The following is a 27991-nucleotide window of genomic DNA, read 5'->3' as shown; positions in this document are numbered from 1 at the left end:
TGAAGACAAAAAATGTTTCTTTGATTGATCAATTCTAGGCCATACGAAATTCGTCGGGTCTGTTAGTGATTAAATAAAATATCGGCATTATACACAATGTGAAGCAAAAGCTTTTACAATCATTTTAACTATACTCTTTGCGTTCTGAAAGTGAAAAAGTATCGTAATGTATTTGTAGAAATGATTCATTGGTGGAAATAGGTAATCAAGACGGACTTGATTTGCATACAAAACTCTCATATTTGGAAATCATAATCTCAATTCTTACCAATTTTATTGGGCTGATTATTTGATAAATCATTAAAAAATAATAATAAGCTCTTGTGAGATGACCATAGAGGGTTTGCGATGTTTCTGAGGCGATTGAAAAAGAGGAGCAGTGTATTTTGCAAACCGAAAAGGCGAACGTCGCACAATCTCCCCAATCACGAATCCTCAAGCCAACCCTGCCTTCCACCTGCATGAGAATAAGACAAGAAGCCAGATCCGATCCGACCCGGGGGACTGTATGATGCACCACACACGCTGCTGGTCGATCGCATTGTGGCAGCAGTGAGACTGGTACCAACCGGGCAGCGGTGGGCTGAACGGGTCCCGGTTTTCACTCAGCCTCCAGTCTAAAACCCATTTCATTCCACAGTCCGGGCAAGCTTTGCAACAGAAACACAATATAGCAACACTCGATCAGTCGCGTACTGTTAAAAGATAATAGCCATAATCTGCATATATGTGAGAAATGCGAAATGGACTTTATTCGCTCTCCCTCTTTCCGATTGGCACTCTGACGTTCACGCGGTATGGACACGCGGTACATACATCGCGTCACCACCCGACCCGTCGATGGCGATTGGGTGCCGCTATAGAGGGTGGCCGTCGATGTTGTGTGGTTGTTTTATTGTTGAGCGATAAAATAACGCGGAAGTAGTGTAACTATTTTTTTCCTATCATATACAAAAGCTGGATTAGTGGTGATTTGTGTAAAGCAAGCTTCAACATGCGGGTGGAAGTATGTTCGAGTGTATCACTGCCCCACGGTTCGATTTATTGTCAATAATTGATATCGGAACAGATCCGTGTCGGATCCCGTTCTTACGTAGCGAAGTGTGCCGTACGGGTTTTTCATTATTATCGGCGTCATCCAATCAATTCTGTGAATCCATCGAGCAAACTATATTTTTGTTACACAAACTGACATAGTTTTGATATAAAAGTATAGATATATAGGATATACACCCGATTCTTTTTTTTACACGGGGGATGCGTTCCGTGTAAAAAAAGTTTTCAGTTCAAAATTTGAAAATCCGCGTAAAAAAGTTTTATGATTTCTCGACGAATCATGCTAAATGGAGCAACTTTGCAAAAATTTTATATGGGATTTTTTTAACACGGCCGTGTAAAAAAAATCCGTGTAAAAACAGAATCGGGTGTACTACCATTCCACGCAAATATCTGAAATATGTTATATTTGGCGCACAAACAATAAGATCAATTTCAAAATGCTATAAACCTAATGAGAAATCGGAAAAGGCTCAGTATGTTTCACATAAATTCAAGTGAACCGTATATAGACCCCAATCAACTATGTTGAAGTTAATCCTACTTGAATGTGTCTCCGCCTTCCGCATTGCATGTGAAACTTGAACGCACAAGCCGATCGTAATCGAATTCCATAGTGTTCAAGATAGTTAGATGTGTAAACCGCGTAGAAAGCGACCCCACTGTACTCCAAGAACTCAAGGTTATTTATTCTCTAGGAATCCCTTCCCAGGAGTTCTGAGGATTTACCGATTTAGGAGTTATATAAAGTTCTTTTTTAAAGGATTTAAGCTTTAAGCTAATTAAAATAACAATTCAGTTTACTGGTCATTGCTGAAAGAACACCTACGTATTCCTATCGTAACAATTCTATAGTTACGAATATTACACATTTTTTATTACTCAATAAATTGGCAATTTTGCCAATCTCAAAGCGAATTTGTGGAATTAGAACACTTCCCAAGTAACCAAAAGTTCCTTCACTGAACTGCTTAAGTGAGAACGTACTCTTAAAGGAACTTTTGGTTACTTGGGTTTATCTATCACGCAGCCAGCGGGTAGCAGATTTTAATACAGTTCTGTATTAAAATCTTGCAAAATCTGTACAAAAATTTGACATATACAAATACGAAAGATTCCAACACACTTTTTGTATGAATCATTTGAAATTGTTGTATGGACTGTCACACTTCGGCCAACCCCCTTCCCCCCCCCTAAGCGTTACGTAATATATGGATAATCCCTTTGTATGTCCAACCCTTCACCGCGTACCCATCAGCATATCAGCCGCTTCTAGTGGAAGGAAGGCATGAATAAGCAGAAAACATGTTACGCCTTAAATAATTTTCAACGATACAAGCAGGAATTGAACCCAGCTCACTGGGGTGAGAGATAGGCACGCTTAAACACTTGATTGTTAGTCACATTCCGACCAGTTTACTTGCTCACGCTCAACACACAATTGATGGTCATACAATATTTAAGTACAAGACTAATATCTTAGTACATGATCATGATACATAGATCAATATTCACCAAACTTGTATAGCTTTTCGACAAACCAAGTTCATCTAGGTATAAGGTTTTTATTACAACTCTACACACAGTCAAGCACAGCTTCAGCTGTTCCATTTTCCTGGAAGCTATGTTGCCACCACTTTTTGTTGGGAAAAGTCGGACAAGCTACAAACTAAAAATCTGGCGAAAATATTTATTTTAATCGTTTTAAATTTTAAATAATTTTAACAAAAAATGTGACTTAATTAATTTTACCAATATGAACAGTTTTATTGGTTTGATTCTCTCTATGCTTTTGCTTCAGATTTATCGAAATGTATTGTTCTAAAAGGAGATCTTCTTTCGCTTAAGGTATTCGTTGAATTTTATTTGATAATTTGTAAATAAAATCAGCCAAAACAAAAACGGGAGCTATTCCCAGAGGAAAAATCCTAACTGCCAGAGGTAATTGAAATAATGTATTAATAATAACTTAAATTGTATCATAGCAAATAAGGATGATACTGTTGAGAAAACACGGAACAATTCAAGACAAAACTTTCAAAACGACTTATCTGCTTTTGTAAACAAAGATTCAAACGACGATTTGACAAATGTGATAGCTCTCCCACGCAAACCAGCACCACCAATAGGTAGGTGAAGGTTTACGCTACCTGTTGATGGTATTGGTTTGGGTGGGAGAGCTATCAGATTTATCAAATCGTCGTTTGAATCTTTGTTTACAAAAGCAGATAAGTCGTTTTGAAAATTTTGTCTTGACTTAGTCTAAGAGATGAATGCATGTACTAGATAATTAGCAAATAAAATAAGTTAGAAAAAAAATCGATATACACACAAAGAGAGATTCTTAGAGCTCATAGCGTTTTGACTATTTTTTTAGTCGTCCTCTACATATATTGGCGAAAGCTATTTCATACTAATGCTGTCCAATGGAAGCTCGAAGTTATTCCCATCCCTCTCATGTTCGTTTGCTGACAAAAAGGAACAAGAAAGACGGGAACAACTTCGAGCTACTTCGAGTTGCTCATTGGACAGCACTATTATATGTTGTCGTCGATCAATCGTCGGATTGCTTCAAGCTGCATGAACTTCTGAATCGGCTTCTCGTCTAGCATCGAGCCAACCACATGACTTTGAGTGTGCCAAAGTGTTCAGTAGTAAGTTTTCATCACAATAACGCCCGCTCATACACAACTACATAATCGGTGAAGAACCGCTAAACCGTGTTTATTCTAGTCAAGATCTTGGAGTTGATTTCGATGCCGAGCCGACGTTCAAGGAAAGCCCTTCTTCTTGGCTCAAGCGCAGTGATGGGAAATGTCAAAAAAATGTCATGGCTTTGCTATTACTGATTTCGTAATAACTTTTTCCAAAAGTCATCTACAGTTTGGATTTTTTGAATAACATGTAGTACTTAAAGGGTCCTAGAACTTTGTCGAACAGATCATTGTTCTAAATACAAAGTGTGAGCCATGAGAGCGAGATTAAAAAAAATGTCACGGAATGTCATGACATTAATGTCATCTGACACTAATTCGGCTCTCACGCCTCCAATATCATATTTAGAGAAATTACCTATTAGAAAAAGTTTTCGTGTCATTTGAGGGCTACATGTTTATATGGAAAACATAATTGTAAATGACTTGTGAGAAAAGTTATTAGCAAGTTAGTCCCATGACATCGATATGACATTTCCCGTCACTGCTCAAGCGAGCTCGTCGTTAACTTGGGTTTGTGTCTAAAATCATTCAAAAATCTCATTACTCATATACGCTGAAATTCTTATACGTTGCATTGGTCGATCCTGTCATGGAAATAGCTTTGTTGGTATCGAATCCCTATCAAGCACCAATGCTCGAAAGATTCGCCCTACGTTCTCTGCTCTGGAATGACGCATCGCACCTTCCGTCGTATTCAGACGGATGTCAGCTGATTGGTTTTGGATTAGCATTAGTCGTGAAATACGAAGGCGCATCATCTGTGGGAGTCAGGCCTACTAATTCGAATGTGCATCTTGTGTGATGGCTGCTATGATCTGTCATATTATTGATGTAAAAAGGTAATAATTGTGATCCATCCGATCCATAGTAACACCATTCTTCTTGTGGGCCTCGCACCAACTCAGAGGAAGAAACTCTTAAATGCAGGCGTCCCACTGAGCAGAATTAATATCATTAATAGCACTATTTTTCTTGCGGGCGTCCCACCAACGCAGAGGAAGAAAGTCTTGCATGCGGGCGTCCCACCATACAAAATTATAATCACAATTACACTATTCTTTTTGCAAGCGTCCCACCAGCCCATGAATGCGGGCGTCCCAACACGCAAAATTGTGATCATTCCTATCCACAATAACATTTTTTTCTTGCGGGTGTCCCACCAATGCAGAGGAAGAAAATCTTGAATGCGGGCGTCCCACAACGCAGAATTATAACCATTCCGATCCACAATAACACTATTTTTTGCAAGCGAAAAGATTTATTCTTTAATGTTTATTTTAGTACATGGTGTGTGGTACAAAATTGAGTAAGGTAATTGAGTAGATATTTTTTTCCAAATTCAGTTTGTGTTGTCACTAGATCATTTTGACATCAATTTCTAGTTACATATATCATGGATATGTTATGAGGCAAGTTTAGAATCGAATGAGCATGAGCATGAGCATAATTACCGTACAATTCGTAATTGCAACTCTGTGATTTACTGGAACTTGTGAAACTGCTCAAAGAACTATGTGAACAGTAGATCGGATCGCGCGACCATTTTGCTAGCCAATCAAAAAACGATCAATCGCGTATTCAGCACAGAACTAAATTCTCGGAACCCGCGAAAGTTATGCGTCCGATTTACTTTCCGACAGCACAAAATTAAACTAAACACGATCCGCGTCCGATATGTTCATATGTTAATATGTTTAATCACGAACCAATTGCTTCACTTCCGATACAAAACATGTTCAATCACGAATTTTTAGAATCGAATATCGAAGTATTCATACTTTTGAATGAATGTATTCATCTTCAAGTTATTCTTGTAATGTTCAAGCTGGTCTTTAGACGAAGGTACTTCTATTATTATTATTTTTTGCAATTTTCATTTGCACATAAATACATGCTCAACAGTTGTTTGTAATAACATTTAAAAATTCAACAAATCATCACAAAATGGTAATTTTTTAAAACTTCGTCTGTGATATTTTACTGTACTACATTTTAGTCTTCTTCATTACTAACTAAGTTTATGATGGTGAAAGATATGCTCTAAGATATGTTTTAACTTGTTACTCAGAAAATAAGGAATAAGTTCCAAAACTGGGAACATTCAAACGTCTTCATAATAGATTTTAGGATTTCAATTTAATGGACATGGAAAACTGGAAATAAACAAAATTCTAGAAATCTCATCAGCTTTATCAGTTTCACAGGAAGGTATTCTTTGAAACAGTCTGAATATGATCCAACCGAGAGCTGAACATTAAAAATATCTCGACTGTACTAAAAACTACTATACATTTTTACTGCTTTTGTGAAAATTATGCTTTAAGAAGGAAGAACCACACCATACCAGTCTAATACAATGTCCATTGGGTCTGTCAGAAGCTTACGATAGTTTTGCAACCAACAACAAACAATTTACGAAAGTTTTGCAACTAAGAAAACCCTTGTAATTGGGTGCTAATGTGGTATTATGGTATTGAATAAATGTCGTTTGGCACTGGCAACGAGACACACAATTTCAATGTGTCATAGCATTATTCCATTTCATTACACCTAGGTTCAACGAACAGTACAAATTCGTGTTCTTGAAGAATTAAACTTTTTAAATCGATAAAGAAGCAATGAAACATTTTGTCACGAAAATGACAACACTGCAATTAAAACACAGCGTTGTGAATTTTTGAACAAAACTTTCGCAATAATAAAATCTAGAGTGCATTACATTCTACACGCCCGTTTCAAAGCACTCAGAGACTGAGTGAAATTGTATTGTCGTCTCTTTTTTCTCCACGGAAATTTTACTCATTTTTCGTAAAAAGTTGAAATTTTTAAATGTATTTTAATTTTTATGTATTTTTAATGTATTTTAATTAAAATATGTTTTTTTTTTCCAAAGAGAACGACACAAATCTTTCCAAGCCGAAAAAGACGGCATTTTGTCATCTTTTTCTGGAATGTGCCGTGTTTTTCTTGAATTTTCGACGCGGGAAACCTTGTGTCGTTCCGTTGATGGATTTTCGTAGAAAATTCGGCAATAGGATCCATCTTGAACTGTGTCCATCATGTGGCCTCGTGACACCTGCATGCTGTAACAAATTATATCGATCATGAGGAATAAAATCGAAGTGAAAAACAAAGCGCATACTTACTTTTGCACGTACTAGCCTCCCATGTTGTTAACGGTTGTAATGTAATATTAAACTTAAGCAACTCAAATCAAATTTAAATTATATAGTTATGTACAAAAACACTTTACTTTTTGTTGGGCTCAAATTTATCTCCTAAGTATTTTTTCACCCATTTAGGAGTAAAAGATAATTATTTTCAAACCGAAACAACATTCTCGAAATGAGTATTTTTTTACACATTTCAAGTTGTCAAATTTCCCCCATTTTCTGACAGCTACATACTTGAACTAAAAATGAGTACTTTTTTACTCATTAATGAGTTTCTGTGTTTATCCGTGCAGACGCAACAATCACGGTTGTAACTTTGGAAACAGTTGAGCTATTAACGAAGCAAATCAAACAAATTAAGAGAAAACGATTAATACCCTTATGATTCTCAGCGCGTGATATTTTGGTAAAATAAAAATATTTATTTTTAAATCGAAATAATGATATTTGCATCTATGATTGTACTGCAATCGAGGGGAGATACATTAAATATGTAAGGAATCCCCAAAGTAATTTTGCTGCAAGAACATGAGAAAATTAAAGCCGGTATTTTCTCCCAAAAGGGAGACGGCAGGTATTTTCGTCTTTTCGTCATAGTCTCGAAAACCAATAAAAGAGACGCTTTTTTGTAAAACTCATACGTACCAAATCGTAAACTCAGGAGAAACGTTCTGCTATAGTGGAGTTCTAGCAAATGTACGGTGCTTTCGTTGGTTTTAGCCCCTATGACGATGGACGGAAATACCTGCCGTGCCCCTATCCACTTCGATCAATATTTTAGAATTTTCCAATTATGATGATAATTTATACATTTTAAATGGCATAAATGTAGAAGTTTCCAATATGGAATATAGTGATTTTTTTTATTTAGTAACTGAGCAGATAAAAGTTAGCTAACGCGATTTTCGCTTCTCTGCTGGATTCTTTACGAGAGAGTGGTGAGTGAAGATGTTCTCCGCCACAAATTACGAAAAAATATTCTTTTTCGACCCAAAAACGCTTGAATTCGTCTTATCAAAATTACAACTGAAACTAAAAGTCACTATTTGGTCACTTTTTCTGCAACTGAAAGTCACTATTTGGTCCCTTTTTCGTCAGCTTTGGTCACTAAAGTCACTATTTTGAGCGGCATTGGTCGCTACCAGCCCTGAAAGATGGAAAATTGATTCAAAAATTAGATTTTGCGAGCGAGTCGAAGTTTGGGTCATTAGGTCATGATTAGAAAAATTTCTTCAAAAATTGCGGAAACCTCGTGATTTCAACCTCTTTGTAAAACAATTGAATCAAAGCTTGTGGAGATTCCTGCGAAGTGAAGCTATCTTGAAAAGAACGTTTTGTTGAGAAAATTATTTTGAGGTTTTTAGTGGAATGTCTTCACTTGTCATAAGACGAGTTTGTACAATCCCATTGAATTCCACCACTTTAAGTGGTGGAATTCAATGGGATTGTACAAACTCGTCTTATGACAAGTTGAAAAGAACGGTTGAAACATACGGCATGTTTATACTCAACAATGCAACTGTTGCCATTCATAAATATTAATTTCAGTTATTAAATTAAATTCACCACATTCTACTTTCTACTCACACTACCTAAAGCCTAAGTCTGGCGTAAGAATTTTCGTACTGATCTAACCATTATTTCGGATCTATGCACGTAACTGTTCTTTTAACTCGTGCTCTTGGAAAAATACTGGAAAAGCATGTCATTTTCAAGAGGGCCGATTTCTGGCTTTGATGTATCTTCTTCTTCTTATTAGCATTACATCCCCACACTGGGACAGTGCCGCCTCGTAGCTTAGTGTTCATTAAGCACTTCCACAGTTATTAACTGCGAGGTTTCTAAGCCAGGTTACCATTTTTGCATTCGTATATCATGAGGCTAGCACGATGATACTTTTATGCCCAGGGAAGTCGAGACAATTTCCAATCCGAAAATTGCCTTGACCGGCACCGGGAATCGAACCCAGCCACCCTCAGCATGGACTTGCTTTGTAGCCGCGCGTCTTACCGCACGGCTAAGGAGGCTTTGATGTATAATCACCTTAAATGAATATGAAAGTAATAAAAAGTTGAATAATAGGAAATGGTTGAAAATTCATAGACAGGAGACCATTTCAAAAAAAATCTGTCTGAAACTCGAAAACTCTGGTATCGTGATACTAACTAAGTCTAGCAGTGCCAGATATAGGGTAAAAGCTCCCATATTAATAACAGCCCGTATATCAATCACAATCGTCGATAAACCAAATTAAAAATCGATTTAAATACAATATCTCACATCGAACGTACGCAATAATGAATGGACAACATTCTTCAATGTTTGGAATATTATTTAAAATTCCGTTTAAGCTATATTTCAGTTCACAAGATTCAAATTATTAAAAACGAAACTGTAAAACACATTTTCCTACCTCTGAGCTGTTGGTTTGATGCACTGCTCGATTGCTACTAGCAGATACACCTGTTTTCACAACGTTGTTTTCCACTCAATTTCGAGCTAAAACAAATGTTTACTTATGAAATTCACTTCACAAGACATAAAGCACATCACATTTTCACTATTAATATAATTATATTTGAAAAACGAACGCGATTTCCTATAGTTTGATATAGGTTTATTTCGAACTATGTCTCAATTATCCTTGTCCGTATTCCAAACTGTTTACCTCTTGCTTGTTCCTCAAGGGTTGCCGATTTAGATTTTTATTTCAAAAAGGCTTGAATGAACTTTTAATGTGAAACTCAACTGAAATGTTTGTAAAATAAGGTATATCGAAAAGATAAATTATGACAAACATAAAATTGAACTGATAAGATGGAAAATTGCAACAAAAACTGCAATATTGTAATTATATTTCTAATAATATTTCAGTTGTTCCAACATTAATAAAAAAACACTGAAGAATTCGGCATCACTGCAATCATATCGTTACGTATACACATGAGTAATAGTGTGCGTAGTTTATGTTGGAAGTAGTATTATTGAAATAGGTACAGACATAGGATTAACAATTTTAGAATGTTATTGAAATGGGTGCATGGTGGTGATGATGTTTTTCAGTTAACCCTTATGCGGCCAACAAAAAAAACACACGTGGATGGCCGACAGGGTACCCGTGTTCCACTAAATTGATATTCTCATAACTTCAACAATTTTCAACCGATTTGGATAATTTTGACAGTTTTGGAAACAGAAACTCATATACTTTTTGCTCATTGTCAAGGTTTACAGCTTATGCCCATGGTTATACAAGAAATCTTTGAAGAAAGGCTTAAGAGTCTACACGCGTAACCAAAGGCCATTCAACCAGTTTCAAATATGCTACAAGCTCTTTGCGCTTCTTAGAATTGAAGGTGTTCACTGTATATGCTTCGGGTAATGCAAAAATCCCTGAAATGAGGTCTTAGTCATCCGAGAAATCTCTGGAGTAAAGCCTAAAGATCTACTCGCGTAACCAAAGGCCTATTATGCAAATTCAAATAAGGTACATGCTCTTTGTGGTACTTAGCATAGAATGTGTTCACAGTATATGTTCCGAGTCATCCAAGAAATCTCTGGAGTAAGGCCTTAAGGTCTACACTCATAACCATGGGTCTATGGACTTGTCTCAAAAGTGGTACACGCTTTTTGCGCATCTTGAAATCAAATGTGATCACTACATATGTTTTGCGCTATCGAAGAAATCTCTCGGATAAGTCCTCTGGCGCCTTCATTGCATATGTTCATGGTCATCCAAGAAAACCCTGGAAAAAGCCTTCAGGTCTACACGCGTAACCAGAGATCTTTTAGATTGTTTCAAAACTGGTACATGCCCTTTGTGGTACATATAATAGAACGCCTTTATTGCATATGTCCATGGTCCTCCAAGAAACCCCTGGAAAAGGCCTTAGATCTACACGCGTAACCAAAGATCTATCAGATTTTTTCAAAAGTGTTACATGCCCTTTGTGGTACATAGAATAGATTGCGTCCATTGCATAGGTTCATGGTCATCCAAGAAAACCCTGGAATAGGCCTTTAAATCTGCATGGGTACCCAGAGATCTTTTGGCTTGTTTCAAAAGTGGTTCATACCCTTTGTGGTACATAGAATAGAATACGTCCATTGCATATGTTTATGGTCTTCCAAGAAAATGTTAGAATAGGCCTCAGGATCTTCACACGTAACCAGATACCTTTCGGATTGTTTCAAAAGTGGCATATGCCCTTTGTGGTACATAGAATATACCGCTTTCAATCCTCAGGAACTTCACGCGTAACCAGAGCTCTTTCGGCCTATTTGAATAGTTATACATGCCTTTTATGGTACGTAGAATAGAATGCACCCATTTCAAATGTTCATGGTCATCCAAGAAAACCCTGGAGAAAGGCATTAGGATCTACACCAGAGCCTGTTTTAAATTTGGTACATGCCTTTGGGGTTCTAGAATAAAAAGCGTTCATGGCATATGCTAATGGTCATCCTAGAAATTTATGGAGTAAGACTTCTAGGCTTACACGAATATCTAGAGGGTCTTTAAAGTCACTCCTTACGGAATCCAAGTTTCAAAGTGCTCGCGTTTTCGGGGGCACACCACTCGATACGGAAGTAACGAACAGCTGTCATTTATATTATTTCACGCATGCTGCGACGCAGCAAAGCTAAATCAACAAAAATGACAGTTGTGCGCCGCCTCCGTATCGATTGGTGTACCCCCGAAAACGCGAGCACTTTGAAACTTGGATTCCGTGAGTAGTGTCCTTAATCTAATTTTAATATGATACATGATCTTTGCCATATTAGCCCGTTTTTTTCTCACGTTCTCGGCGTGAAGTTGTATCGTTCCAATTTATTTACTTTTGCATTTCCAAAGAATATGAAGTATTAGTGATATGAATGAAGTTTGTATACTACCTGAAACCAACAACAACAAGACAACAATAACTACTTGGAATGCTAATATATCAAGATGAGGTTTCACATGTTGTTTATTCTTCAATAACTGCCCAGAGCTAATGACAACAACTTGAACTACTTGAAATGCAAACATTTACCAATAGCCTTCCGTTCGCGGGTTGATCTGCAGATCATTCCTATATGGAGTTCATAGTCTACCTAGTACCATGGCAAAACAAAAACTGCAGCAGATGTTCGATAACTGCAAGTCATTTAACTGCAATGCTTTTAAACTGCAATTCGATAGTTGCAACAGTTTTACAGTTATCGGACCGCTAAACATCAAACCGATGTCAGACTCAATGACAGCTGCATTGCGCTGCACATTTAGATGCACCTTTATTGCATCTGACGTCGATTGACAACCGTTTGACGTCTAGAGTGCGTTGCAGTTATCGAACGGCATTCGATAACTGAAAAGTAAACATTTTGCAGTTATCGAACGGCTACTGTACTAGGAATGCGTACATTCACTCAGATGAGGTTGACCCGATTTTGTCACTCCCAGATTTTGTCTACCCCTGATTTTGCCTAACCCTTCACTGCCTGTAGCTTATTATGAATCATTTATGAGTACCTGTTAATAAGTTTGTAAGTCTCTTCGACAAAAAAATACGGATTCCATTCACGTATTTTGCCTTGAAAATAACTACTTAAAAAACAAACATATACCAAGAAGGGGTCCCACAACTTGTTTATTTTCAAATAACTGCCACCATTAAGAAGGTTGATCCATCGACCTTGACTCTATTTCATAGACTATCTGGAGCTCAAGACAACAACAAGAACTACTTGGAATACAAACATATACCAAGATGGGGTCATAAAACTTGTTTATTCTTCGATAACTGCCTCCATTACGGAGATTGATTTCCAGAACTTCGGTGGGGTTTGATCCCACGAAACCCGTACGCTAGACAGGTGTTTTCCCCACTAAGCTACGAAGGACCTCCGTCGTCCTCCGCAGCTTAGCGGGTACTGATGAAACCAAATTCACAGCACCGAGCATGTAGCCGAACTCTCACAATACATTCTCAGAACTAACTCTCTCATATATGTTTTTGTACAATGCCAACCAAGTAAAATGAGTATTTAGTATTATCTGGCTCATACACTTGCTTCATCACCAACGGCGCTCGATGAAGTAGGGTTGTGTGAGATTGTGCCAGTTGGTCGTCAGATCCTAACCCGACCACATAAGCGAAGAGAGATCGCCTTTCGAGTTCAGTACATTCAAAGTTAATTGCCTATGTTCCGGGTATTGAGCCAGCCGGATTGGAAATTAATTGCTATGTCTGAAACTCGATTTTGTTCTTCAATAACTGCATCCGTTACGGAGGTTGATACACCGACCTTGACTCTATGGAGTTCGTAGACTTCCTGGAACCCACGACAACAACAAGAACTACTTGGAATTCAAACATATCCAAGAAGGGGTCACAAAACATGTTTATTCTTCAATAACTGCCTTCATTACGAAGATTGATCCACAGACCTTGACTCTATGGAGTTCGTAGACTTCCTGGAACCAATAATAACAAGAACTACTTAGAATACAAACAAATACCATGAAGGCGTCACACAACTTGTTTATTCTTCTATAACTGCCTCCGTTACCAAGGTAGAACCTCATACCTTGACTCTATGGAGTTCGTAGACTACCTGGAGTCCTCGCCAACAACAAGAACTACTTGGAATCCACACATATACCAAGAAGGGGTCACGCTACTTGTTTATTCTTCGATAACTGCCTCCATTACGGAGATAGATCCGAAGATCTTGACTGTATGAAGTTCGTAGACTACCTGGAACTCACGACAACAACAAGAACTACATGAAATACAAACATATACCAAGAAGGGGTCACACAACTTGTTTATTCTTCAATAACTGCCACGATTACGGAGGTTGATCCACCGACCTTGAATCTATGGAGTTCGTAGACTACCTGGAGCCAACGACAACAACAAGAACTACTTGAAATACAAACATATATCAAGAAGGGGTCTCAAAACTTGTTTATTCTTCAAACGCTGCCTCCGTTACCGAGGTCGATCCCCAGGCCTTGACTCTATGGAGTTCGTAGACTACCTGGAGTCCTCGACAACAACAAGAACTACTTGGAATACACACATATACCAAGAAGGGGTCACACAACTTATTTATTCTTCGATAACTGCCTCCATTACGGAGATTGATCCGAAGATCTTAACTGTATGGAGTTTGTAGACAACCTGGAACTCACGACAACAACAAGAACTACAAGAAATACAATTATATACCAAGAAGGGGTAACGCAACTTGTTTATTTTTCGATAAACGCCTCCATCACGGAGATTTTTCCGAAGACCTTGACTGTATGGAGTTCGTAGACTACCTGGAACTCACAAAAACAACAAGAACTACATGAAAAACAAACATATGCCAAGAAGGGGTCACAAAACATGTTTATTCTTCAATAACTGCCTCCATTACGGAGGTTGATCCACTGACCTTGAATCTATGAAGTTCGTAGACTACCTAGAGCCCCCGACAACCAGAACTACTTGGAATACAAACATATGCCAAGACGGGGTCACACAACTTGTTTATTCTTCGATAACTGCCTCCATTACGGAGATTGGTTCGAAGACCTTGACTGTGTGGAGTTCGCAGACTACCTGGAACTCACGACAACAATAGGAACTACATGAAAAACAGATATATATCAAGAAGGGGTTACACAAGTTGTTTATTCTTCATTAACTGCCTCCATTACAGAGGTTGATCCACAGACCTTGAATTTATGGAGTTTGTAGACTACCTGGAACCAATGACAACAACAAGAATTACCTGGAATACAAACAGATACCAAGAAGGGGTCACACAACTTGTTTATTCTTCAATAACTGCCTCCGTTACTGAGGTTGATCCACAGATCTTGACTCTATGGAGTTCGTAGACTACCTGGAGCCCACGTCAACAACAAGAACTACTTGGAATACAAACATATACCAAGAAGAAGTCACGCAACTTGTTTATTCTTCGTTAACTGCCTCCATTACGGAGATTGATGCGAAGACCTTGACTGTATGGAGCTCGTAGACTACCTGGAATCAATGACAGCAACAAGAACTACTTGGAATGCAAACATGTTTTAAGAAAAGGTCATTGTATAACTCGGAACATATACTGTGAAAGCATTATATGCTAAGCACCATAAAGAGCATGTACCGTTTTTGAATTTGCACGATAGACCTCTGGTAGCGTTAGCAGACCATAAGATCTTATTCCATGGATTTTTTGGACGACTGAGGCCTTACCCAGGGGTTTTGGAGAACCAGAATATATACTGTGAACACCGACTATTCTAAGAAGCATGTATTCTAATGAGCATGTAATATATTTGAAACTGGTTGATAGTCCTTCGGTTACGTGTGTGGACTCTTAAGCCTTACTTCAAAGATTTCTTGTATAACCATGGACAAAAACTGTAAACCTTGACAATGGGCAAAACTATATGAGTTTCTGTTTCTAAAACTGTCAAAATTATTAAAATCGGTTGAAAATTGTTAAAGTTATGAAAATATCAATTTAGTGGAACACGGGTACCCTGTCGGCCATCCACGTGGTAAAAAAATCAGATGCCCATCCCCACGTCCCTCCTCACTGTACCAACGTGATTTTCTCACATATGCTACATTTTATGGAGTTCTCAAATGTCACCGAGTTTCAGCTTTCAGCTATAAAAATTCATTGAAATATCACCACTTGTATTTGAAAAAGGAACACGGGTACCCGTCGGCCGCATAAGGGTTAAATACTTCATAAATGTGATGTTTATTTTATTTTTTAAGTCACCAAATTGTTCTCAATTAAAATTTTTGTGAATTGAGCATAATTATTCTCACGGTACTTGATAATTAGGTGAGAATTCAATGTATTTTATGTGCACTGTGCCTTATTGTTATTGATATAGGAACAGATACCCTATGTGGCATAATGGAAACCCTGCCTGTGAGTTAGCGTGGCTCAAATTTGTATGGGAAAAACTTTGTTCAATTTTTTTGATGGGCCGCCCTCTTATTCGGTTCTATTTGATGCCCTGATGCTGTGGACAAAATTTCAGCCAAATCGGTCAACGTTCGGGCGGTGCTAAACTCGTTGGAAGTTCATATGGAAAAATGTATGCAGAAACATCCAAAAACAGTAAATTGTAGCTGGACTACACAACTTACGATGAAGAACTATGATACTCATTCAGATCTTGGAGAATTTAATACAGAATGCTGTGCAGAAAACCGCGAGAAGATTCGAGTTTGCCCGGCTAAGTTATTAGCATTTCTCTGCAGTGGGGTTTGAGCAAATTTCGTTTCTTTTACCTTTGAAAAGAAATAAATTCACCCCCACAACACCCCAGTAAAATGCTAATATCTTTGCGTAATAAACTCTAATCTTCTCGCGGTTTTCAGCATAACATTCTGTATTTTATTTTACAAGAACTGAATTAGTATCATGGTTCTTGATCGTAAATTGCGCCGTCCAACTGCAAATCACTGTTTTTGGATGTTTCTGCATACATTTTTCCATATAAACTTCCAACGAGTTTAGCACTGCCCAAACGTTGACCGATTTGGCTGAAATTTTGACCAGAGCATCAGGGCATCAAATAGAATCGAATCGAACGGCTCATCAAAAAAATTGAAAAAGTGATTTTTGAGCCACCCTACTGTGAGTAGTCATTATTGTATATTTGGAATGTGAACAATTGGCGATTTGGCGTTGCAATAAAAAGAAGAAGCAGAATGTCACGCATTCGAAAAAAAATAGCACGGGAAAGGAGAATATAACACTTCTCAAAAATATTAGAAGTAATTTAATTAATAACGGTTAACAATGCGGTGCTGAATTTCGTTTGTACAACGTAGTTGAAAGTATAGTTTAGATTTTATTTATGATATTTCGTTTGAAAAGTTCCAGAAATGTCCGTGCTGTTAACCGAATTAAATAGAATTTTGAAGCGTTAAAATTTGTCTTCCTATCCTTTCCCGTGCTTTTATTTTGAATGTTCAATATTCTGTTTCTTCTTTTCTTGCAACGCCAAATCGCCAATGGTCAAATACAATCCTGAAATTGAAAATGTATCAAAAATGTATAAATCGTTGTTTTTAACTTTGTGCAAATGGAAACGTTTTGCCGTTCAAAAGTTATGAACGACGCACTGAACCCCAAAGGTTGATGTTGTGGTTGATTACGAGAAAGGCAGAATCAATACCTGAATTGGGGTTTTTATAGATAATTAAAGTAACTATAACATCACCGCCTATATATGAGAGTATAATTCCATATGCTATAGGATCAAAGAGAAATAAATCCATAGATATTATTTATTCTTTTATGTAATTCAGACCAATATGAATAAAATCTCAATCATCGTTCGGAATGAAAAGGATCAGAAAAATACAACTCTAATAATCATCATTTGTTGTCTCTTTTGTTTCAGATCCGATCATCCGTTGCTAGTGAACCACTTATAAAGCATAGCCCATCCCATTGTTATCAGCCACCAGCCAATACCTCCCTCGATCATTCCGAGGCAAATCAGCTACCCCTGAAGAGGAACTGGATGGGTAGAAAAGCCGAGCATCTACATCATGTACCAATCGATGGGTACCGAAAGGCACCGACGAAGACTACGAAACTATCAACCGAATCGACGGCGGCTGGTATGGGCTAAACGATAACAACCTCCGCGCCCCCCGGATAGTCGCTTTCAGACCCTGCACGCACCTGTCCAGATCGAGACACAGTGTAGCAAAACAAAACACGTAAAAAACGAACCGAACATACCGGCAGCTGTTCACGACGAACCGAAAAAGAAAAAGCACCCGGCAATTACCCGGCAGTAATACGGTGCTTTTTTCTCTTGTTGCCGGAGCAGTTGCCATCAGTATCGATCCAGAGCTCACCGGAGACGCCAGCTTCCAAAAAACGACCGCGCGTCAGCAAATTGGAGATAATTTTTCGGTCACATCGCAGCAGAAGATCTAGCGCCGTCCGGCGGTAACCTCGATTCGCTCGAAGCGACTGCTGGCCACGAGCGGAGATTATGTAAATGATCGGTGCTTTTTCGCACCATTGTTTGCAGGCCTCTTTACGTAGAACTGGCCGATTGAAGATTCTGCGATTTATTTGTTCCAAGTGCGAAAGTGTTGGGTGAGAGTGTGGAACGAAGGTTGGTTTGTTATTGAAATCGGACGGGTAGATTTTTTTCCGCTGCGATCGTGTTTGAGTGTAACTGGGAAAGAGAGGTTGGGCACGGCGCAGAGAGTGAGAGAGAATTCGCAGCGGAAAACTTAATCTTATCACGAAATTGCGCTGCTAGTAGTGCGCGAGAATCAAGCGATTTCGCAAGTGTTTGTTGCGGAGCTGCGGGAGTTGGTGGAATTATTTTTTTACGAGATTCGTGCAATAATCTGTTGAAGCTAGAAGAATCTCGAAACTAGAGTTCGGGTTTGATGAATATAAAGAGTAATACTAATACCTAGCAGTGCCACGTGACAAAAATTTTGAGAAGCTTGTAGATGTGAAGATTACCCCGAGTTGGATGATCGGCAAATGTTATGTTTTTGTTTAAATCAACAGTGCCCTCGGGGTCGATGTGCTTGTCTTACAGGATCTTCTTTGTGAACTGCCCTTGGTTATGGTTGTGGCGTTGAAGTGTGAACTGAGGTGAAAATCTTCATTGGAGAAACATAAAAATGCTGACACCGGCGAAAAACGTTCAAAGTGTATAGACATGGGCTGTTGGAACCGTTGGTTGCCCTTTTATAGTGCTCATAGAAGTGATAGTGACGTGAAAAGCGAAAACAATTTTTGCCTTGCTGGTAGTTGAATGAAAAGAAATGATTTGCTGAATCGCATAAAATGTTGCACTTGGTGATGTTTCGAAAGATTGCTCTTGTAATGAAATAAGCTGAATCGAAAATGCTGTGAGTGGCAATCATTCGATAATTGGTGTTTGAAGTGAGAGGATCAGTCGCTTGTGCGACCCTGACCACGACCAGCCAAAAGATCAGCAAAGATGTACTGGATCCGGTCAAAAAAGCTGAAAGAACGGCTAGCGCTAGGCTTCGGTGCCACGCTGGTGCTGTTCACCTTGTTACTGGTGATTGATCTACAAATGGACCTTGGCGTGTCGCGTGGTGAATTTATTCCATCTCATGCGCGGATACGATTCGCTAATGAAGAAGACAAAGGTGGTATATATAACGAATTTCATCGGAAGTACCTTGCCAAAAGTAACGCATCCGGCTCCAAAGAATACTTCACCACAAATCCACATACCCGCGGCCGAACAGACACATCCGGATCCGGATTTCCAAGCAAACAGATAACGGCGACTCCTCCGCATGATCGGTTCAAAGACTTGACTGCAGTGGTCGTAGCACCGAAAAATCGACGCAATCCACAATACTTTGAACGAATAGTTGTGAAAGAAGACCACGACGACTATGTTAATCCAAATCTGGCTGAACTGCTCGATTTGCAGATCAGCAGCAATGCAAGTAATCTGGAAAGATTCCAGCTATCAATTACCAAAAACGAACTGTACTCAAAAAGTGATAAACTCGTGGACGCTGTGATAGAGGACATGATAAAGTTGCCAATCAAGCACGTTGTTCAGAAAGAAGGCGGAACCCAAATTAAACTGATCATTGAGTATCCGAATGATATTCATGCGCTGTTCAAACCGATGCGTTTTCCGAGGGAACAACAAACGCTGCCAAACCATTTTTACTTCACTGACTACGAGAGACACACGGCAGAAATAGCTGCATTCCATCTGGATCGGATAATGGGATTCCGACGGGCAATGCCAGTCACTGGAAGACTTCTCAACATTACCACCGAAATTGAGAGAGTGTGCGACGATAACCTGCTGAAGACATTCTTCATATCTCCCGCTCGAAACAAGTGTTTCCACGGTAAATGTTCCTACTATTGTGATACGTCCCACGCCATCTGTGGCAGTCCGGACACGCTGGAAGGATCGTTCGCTGCCTTCTTGCCAACTCAACAAGACACACAGCGAAAAGTTTGGCGACATCCTTGGCGCCGATCATACCACAAGCGCAGGAAGGCACAGTGGGAAACTGATCCCGACTACTGCGCCATGGTACGCGACATTCCCCCATACGACGAAGACCGTCGACTACTGGATTTGATGGATATGTCGGTGTTTGATTTCCTCATTGGGAACATGGACCGGCACCACTACGAAACATTCAAAATCTTTGGGAACGACACGTTCCCGATTCATCTGGACCACGGTCGAGGTTTCGGTCGACCTTTCCACGATGAGTTATCGATTTTGGCACCGCTGCTCCAGTGCTGCCTGATTCGGTCGTCTACGGTCGAAATGCTGCTGCTGGTGCACAACGGTCCGAAAACGCTTTCGGAACGGATGCGCGATTCGCTGTCCCGCGATCCGATCGCACCGGTTCTATGGGAACCGCATCTGACCGCGCTCGATCGCCGGGTGGGCATCATACTGCAAGCCGTGCGGGACTGCCTGAAAAAGGCATCCGAGGAAGAGTTCGACGGCAGCCAAAACCAGCTGGGCCACAAGGACAACTTCTCCTAGCGTTCCTATCGTCGAGCCAGGCGATCCCGGCGTCTCTATAGGGTATTGGTCAATCTGAAGAGCAACGGTGCGCATCGAGTCGGCCAATACAGAAGCTTGTACATAGTCTAGTAACCAGATGTGAGTGAGAGCACGGAACACGCGCGCTAGGTGAGAGCGGGTAAGAAAAAGCGAGAGTGAAAGAATCCGAAGAAGATGGGATAGTGTGTGGGGAGGATAGATTCCGTTAGTGATTGCGCGGATTGAGTCAGGTTGTTTGTTAATTCGATGTGAGATCATTATAGTAGTTTACAAAAGGCAAAAGACAAACGTCACGAACTTCATTGTTTGAGCTATGATTCTGGAGCAAAATGCTGTGCTGATTCTATGAATGTGGTGTGAAAACTTGAACGAAGATCACGTCTCGATAGATTTGTTTTTTTTTATTCAGACCAAATGAAGTTACATAAAATTTTGGTATTGGCAGATGCTCACTGGTTTGAAAAAAAAAACATTCTTAGATTTCCAGACATTTGTTGTTATTTGTGAAAGGATAAAAGTTCATTTACATTAGTAACAACACACTCCAACAACATTCATTTCACATTTTTGCATACTTATGGAGGAAGAAAAAACGCATGATAGTTTTGAGCATTACTTTTTTGGTTTATGTAAATAAAAAATGAAAAAAGTTACTTCAAATTTACAGCCGTCACCTACATTTTATTCGAAATCCTGGAACACTCTTTTCATAAAACCTTTTTGGTTGTCATTACACAATGGAAACAAGGACATTGCAGCACGCAGCTTAATGTACATAAGGCTCCACAGCTATTAATAGCAAGGTGCCTAATACAAGCCAAGTTATCATTTTTGCAGTCGAATATCATGAGGTTATCACGATCATAATCTGTGCCCAGATATGGTGAGACGGACCGGGAACCAACCAATTTTTAACATAATAATGGATTATTCAACTTTCTGACTTCTATTGAACAATTTCCTTCCATTTGCTTGGCCCAATAGGAAGAAGCTGAGCATGTTCCGTCGATTGAAGGTGAATCCAAAGCTATGATACTTTTTTTGACGTAAACTACGTCTAAGGGGAAGGCTCGGATACAGAATGTAAAATGAAAATTTCAAAATTGGGTGCCGTCACGAAATCATGTAAGATTTGTAACATTAATAGCTCCTTTATCTTCCAATGGATTTTAAAGATTTATATATCAATCGATTCGTAAACTCTCCACCAATTTGTCAGTAGTATTGAATCTTTTGATGTACTATACTACTTGTTTATGAGTAGTTTACATCGAGCGGTTGTGTCTTGTATACAACCCCAAGCTTTTTATATATCTTTATTAAAGAGACTTCCAGCCCTAGGCTGGCTCATCTCCAAACTATGATACTCTGTTTGCCACTAAGCCAACTATAATTACAGCAGTATCCTTTTTAATACAAAATAATTTCTACATTTGTGGGTGCAATGGTCCAATAATTTCATTATTTTGGTCAAACCAAGCTATACAACAGATTCAGTTTTGGTCAGGTTCGAAGCTATACAACATTTATTTGCATTCATTTGAGTTTCCGTTTTTTCAATAACTCCGGAACGCAATGGTCGATCGGGTTGTTTTTCTTACACTTTTTGTACACACACACATACAGACATCACCTCAATTTATCGAGTAGACTTAGTATACGAAAAGGCGAAAAATAGCTGACAATGTAAATATAATTTCCAATATTCAATCGCAGATGAAAAGCAGGGCTTCGACTTTTCGTTTCGATGAGACCGAAGCAAGCGTTTGTTGTTCATGGCGAGGAACATCTTTCACCCACTAATCTTTTCTCTGAAACTTGCTTTGTAAGATAAACGAAAATCATGCCTATTGGATGAAATTCCTTTTTAGTTTCATAACTTTGAACTCTCACTCACTTTTCGTGAGAATTATCGAAGAACAATTATAAAAAATGTATGGCTACTGCGGGACTCGAACCCAGAATATTAACAATAATAGCCGAAAGGATGCGTTCACTCTAGCCACACCGCCACGCTTTCTGCATGTAAGTACCAGATTATTTGTTCCACAAAGGCTACTACTGTTGACGTCAATGAACAAACCAACTTTCCGAAGCAATCGAAGTGAGCAAAAAATGGTTATCACTCTCTAGGCTGTTTTTCTTTACCGAAAAGCGATTTTACCGCGAAAGTTTTCGTGAGTTTTTGTATCCTATGCTCCTGAGATTGAGTGAGCATTACGAACTCTGGTGAAAAAAATAATATTTTTGATGATGATTTTTGGACGACTTTTGTTGGAATTCACATTAAATGAAAACCACTCGTTTATGTACAATTTGTATAACATCGATGGCGACGATTGTTGTCAACTTGAAACATGTCTTCAGCTGTTACAGTTATACAATTTTTGCCTTCTCACACAATAAAGTTGAACCGGAAGGCTGTCATTCCACCCGTAAATCAAACTCCCTGAAATCAAATAAGTTGTCCGGCAAAAGATTACCGGGAGGAATCCCGGTTGAATTCTGGGAGGATTCCAGAGAAGGAGTGAAGCCCGGGAGAATCCCAGATAGAATCTCGTGTGAATCCTGGGAGGAATTTTGAGTGAATCCTGGGAGGTATCCCAGCAAGAGCCTCGGGAGGAATTCCGAGTAAATCCCGGGAAGAATCACAGGTGAATCCTGAGTGAATCAAGGGATGGAAGGGAAGGGTGAATCTCTGGAGGAATTCCGGGTGAATGCCGGGAAGAAGCCCCAATAAATTCCGGGTGAACACTGGAAGGAATCACGGGAGGAATTTCGGGTGAATCCCGAGAGGTATCTCAGAAGGAGTCCCAGGAGGAATTTCGAGTTAATCCTGAGAGAATTCCCAGGAGAAGTCGGGGAAGGAATCCCGAGAGGAATCTCGGGTGAATCCCAGGAGAAATCCTGGGAAGATTCCCGAGAGGAATCCCAGAAAGAAATCCAGGTGAATCCCGGGAGGAATGCCGAATGGATCAAAATAGAAATTTTGGGTGAATACCGGGCGTAATCCAGGGTTTATTCCCAGAAGAAATCCCGGTTAAATCATGGCTGAATTCCAGGCGGAATCCCGGGTGAATCCCGGGAGAAATTCCAGGTGAATCTCGGGAGGAAATCCGAGTGAATTCCAGGTGAATCTCGAGAGCTGAATTCCGGGAGAAATACCGGGTTGATCTCAAGAGGATTCTTGGGTGAATTCCGGGAGGAATTTCGTGTGAATCTCGAAAGGAATTCCTGATGAATCTCGGGAGGAATCCCAGGATGAGTCTCAGGAGGAATCCCAGGTGAATTCCGGAAGGAATCCTGGATGAATACTGGGAGGTATTCCAGGTGAATTCTAGGAGAAATCCCGAGTATATCTCGAGAGGATTCTGGGTGAATTCCTGGAGGAATTCCAGAAGAATCCCGGGAGGAATTCTGGGTGAATCCTAGGAGGAATCCCAAGACGAGTCTCAAGAGGAATCCCAGGAGGAATCCTAGGATAATCCCGGGAGGAATACTACGTCAATCCCGGTAATAATCCCGGGTAAATCCATAGAAAGATAGCGTCCTCATTCTAACATTGCACCAGTCAATTACCCGCTTTGGCGCAGCTAAGCACAATTCACCACAATAACCACCGGAAAGTAGACAAAAAAATGGATTTTAATACATAATACCAGATCTTTTCGAATCTTTCCCAAAAAAGTTTAGCCAAATCTCATTTTCCTGTACATATTTGTTCGGGAGACACTCTACGGAATGAACTTCAACAAGACACCGAAAATTAGACTTACAAGCTACAATCAAAGAATTTTGGAACTAGCTCATCTTTTCTATATAATAAAAATGAAATGGTCTGTGTTCGTATCCGCATAACTCGAAAACGGCTGGATGGATTGTCTTCATTCCTTCAGCAGATATGTTCGTTATTGCTTCCGACGGGTTTATATAATATTTCCTTATGCGAAAATCATCAGTAAAGTTGTTTAAGGACATAGTTGGAAGAGTACCACGATGGCCGCCAATATGGCACCGGACCTTCCACGGGCCAACCCCACACCTCCCGCATACCAACATTCGAATGCATCGATCAGCATCGAACAAAAGTTTAATATTCAAATTACTAACCTGCTCACAGCATATTTATTCACTTCCCGTGATAATGAACATGTTTATCCAAAGAGTCTTATGCATTTCGGCTCGAATAATATCATAAATCAGCAGTATCGTGCCAATTTATTAGCCGTTCGCGATTTGGTGGACTTATCACTGCACTTCACTTCTTCTCAAAGGGCACTGAGAAAATCAAGTTTTCACTCACTTCTCCGCACATGAGGAACCCGAAATGTTGATGGAATGCAAATTAAACATCACTTTTCGAAATCAGTCACTTGTTTAAACTGAAAACTTAATATAAACTGCTATTTTTGCCCGAAAAGAACGATTAAAAACGGATCGCGGACAACGGCACCGGCAGCAGCAAACTAATAATTAGGGTGGCTCAAAAAATAATTTTGCTCCGCCACGTTCAGTCGATTGTGATTTATAATTTGGGTGTCATCCGATGGTTTGGGCTGGTTTAAATAGAGGCTTACCGTGCACAAGTCGTTTCAGGTTTGTATGACAGTTTATATGGCGAGGTTGAATTTAACATTATTCTGATTGTGGTGCTTCGTCATTGGGCCCTGGCGAGGGGGGAGACCATATGACTGGATGAAATATTCAAGAGCTTCAACTCCATAGACAATCCATATTGAATGGTCGTTTCAATAGTTGCGAGTCGATTTTAATCGAGGTTATGAATCTTTCGCATGATAATTAGGCTTCTCAGAAGGCATCAGTAAAACGTGCAATTCAACAAAATACCCAGAATTTGTCTGTGATTCCTATCGCACCAAGGGCAGATACTGCTAGTCTAGTCTAGTCTACACTATCGCACCAGGGGCAGATGCTTCATACAAAAAGTGTGACATGGGGGTGAGTGGGGTATAAAATGCTATTTTTGCGTTAGGGGCCGTACACATATTACATAAGCACTTATGGGGGGAGGGGGGTCGGTCAATATCTTACGATCCATATAAATAAAAAATCAACTGTCTGCAAAACTCTTACAAGGCGGGAGGGGGGGTCGAAAAACCCAGAAAAATTGCTTACGTAATAAGTGTACGACCCCTTACGTAATCATTGGATCTTTCCTGCGGTGCGGTTTTCTTTCAGTAAAGTCCCTGGAATGTTGCTTTCAGCTATGTGGGTTCTCTTTTCGCCAGCGTATGGAGGGGAGGCACTGTAGCCAGCGTAATAAAAGGTTTAGTTTCCATGCTAGTTTTCATACAAATCGGCATGCGCTCAACCACTTTTTGTTCAAATCGGTTTTTGGAGGACACTTGGAGCATGGGACGGAATCGAGTGAGCGTGGTGGTGCTGGGTCGTTTTTTGAACCACCCTACTAATATTCTTTGTTTTTTTTAATACGACACCAATACTACTACAGTATATAACAGTTTTTATTGTACAAATACTTTCAAAGCTTTGTTTTGGTACTCAACCCACCTTCACCTTAAATCGTGAAAAACTAAAATAAAGATTCGTATGGAAATTTCCCATGGGCAGTTCATAGCGCGCATTTCCGCCTACTATGCAGGGCAACGTCTGCCGGGTCGACTAGTTCAATATATATGTTAAATTTAAAAAAGATGGGCTTCACGAAAATCACGAAAACAATTTTGAGGTTTTGTCCGGCTTTCCGCCACTGTGAGGCGTCCCAAATATTGCTTTATGTTCAAACAATTCGATGAAAGTTGGATGATGAAAGCTTTTATTTTGCTCTGCTAAAGTTTGCTCTTGCATATGATTACTCGTGCGTGACTACTTGGCGATTGAAATGGATGATGTTACCAACACTGTTAATCACTTGGAATTATTAAACAAGAATTCAAAGTCTTCTCAACATACTGAAGTTAGAAATTCGCTATACGGAGAAATTAGAATATCAAAATTGCAAACAATAATTCTGCGCATACCAGATGCGTTCCCATAACAACAACGAGGCCAGAATTAATAAACGAGTCCATAAAGCATGGAAAAAGTGCGAGTGCAATTTAATGATTTTTAATCACACCTTCATTGCAATTTAGTTGATTTTCTCTATGCAAGAAATGTAAACATCGAGGCCACGTCAAGAGGTAAAAGATTTGTTCTCAGCAACCCACGCGTGCAGTGTCCAAGGCCATGATTATTGATCACAAAGTTGGTAATCAAATTAGCAATCAAATTCTTGTGAACCAACTAACACAGTCCACTCCTCATGCCGATGCACCGATGTTCTACAAGGTTTACACAATTTATATGTGACTTTGGATTCTTTGGTAAAAAACAATAATTATTATTGGTCTATCACTAAAGCTTCTTAAAAATAGCATGATTTTCCAAATGAATGCTTAAAAATCTGAAGCTCATTTTGTTTCATCTCATGTTTGACCGGGATTTAACCAAGTGCTCCAAGTGCCTTTAAAAAATTACTCATTTTCTTGCACAAGTTTTCGTGTATCAGATCCAATTGATCACAAATCGTATCGGATATTCTTCCACCCTATAACTGAGGATATCCAATAACAAATGTATGAATGAATAGATTTAATTCATTTCGTTTTCATTGCGCTTGGTGCGGTTTCGCTGAACCCCTTCTTCTTCTTCTTATTGGCATTACATCCCCACACTGGGACAGAGCCGCCTGGCAGCTTAGTGTTCATTAAGCACTTCCACAGTTATTAACTGCGAGGTTTCTAAGCCAAGTTACCATTTCTGCATTCGTATATCATGAGGCTAACACGATGATACTTTTATGCCCAGGGAAGTCGAGACAATTTCCAATCCGAAAATTGCCTAGACCGGCACCGAGAATCGAACCCAGCCACCCTCAGCATGGTCTTGCTTTGTAGCCACGCGTCTTACCGCACGGCTAAAGAGGGCCCCCTCGCTGAACCCCGACGATTAAAATTTTGTTCCATAATCAAGCCTTCAGAACTGGAAGTATAGAAGCATAAAGCAGTGCAATGGGTTGGCCAAATCCAAAGGCCTTACGAAAACAAAATCCAGGTTACTTTGATTTATGAGTTGTCAACTATACGATTTCAGAATACTTAGGCTTTGGTCCGATTCGCGAATTAAAATCAAATTAAACTTAAAAATGACAGTTCAAAAATTTGCCAATAACCCTGCTCGCAGAGCAAGATTACTTTTGACAGATATTGAATCATTTTTGATAGATGTTTTGTTGGTCTTGCTGGGTAGCACCAGCCATTCTTATGAGCGGGGGATTTCATAATTTCCGAACTGTCACTTTTGAGTTTAATTTTATTTTTATTCGCGAATCGGACCAAAGCCTTAGTCTAGCATAGCCTAATTTGATGTGGTTCTTCTTCTTCTTCGATGGCTCTACATTTCAACTGGAACTTGGCCTGCTTTTCAACTAAGTATTC

General features: G+C 39.5%; 1 protein-coding gene across 7 annotated transcripts in view; it reads left to right on the top strand.

Annotated features, from left to right (window-relative positions):
• LOC134223623 (extracellular serine/threonine protein CG31145) overlaps positions 1–27656 on the top strand; it is a 267195-nt gene extending 239539 nt beyond the window's left edge. For 4 of the 7 annotated variants that reach the window (XR_009982640.1, XR_009982635.1, XR_009982637.1 and 1 more), the window contains 2 exons: positions 17367–23815; positions 23862–27656. Coding sequence is in view for 1 of the 7 variants with exons in the window: in XM_062702812.1 (XP_062558796.1) it covers positions 18948–20510 (1563 nt within the window). In the remaining 6 variants the exon portion in view is untranslated. Of the gene's footprint in view, positions 1–17366 lie in introns of all 7 variants that reach the window. The other 3 variants (XR_009982636.1, XR_009982639.1, XM_062702812.1) reach the window with 3 other exon arrangements.
• The last annotated feature ends 335 nt before the right edge of the window (positions 27657–27991 follow it).

The sequence above is a fragment of the Armigeres subalbatus genome, chromosome 3, assembly GCF_024139115.2.
Source record: "Armigeres subalbatus isolate Guangzhou_Male chromosome 3, GZ_Asu_2, whole genome shotgun sequence".
NCBI lineage: Eukaryota > Metazoa > Arthropoda > Insecta > Diptera > Culicidae > Armigeres > Armigeres subalbatus.
Note: the sequence above shows the minus strand (reverse complement) of the source record. Positions and strands in the feature narration are given on the sequence as shown.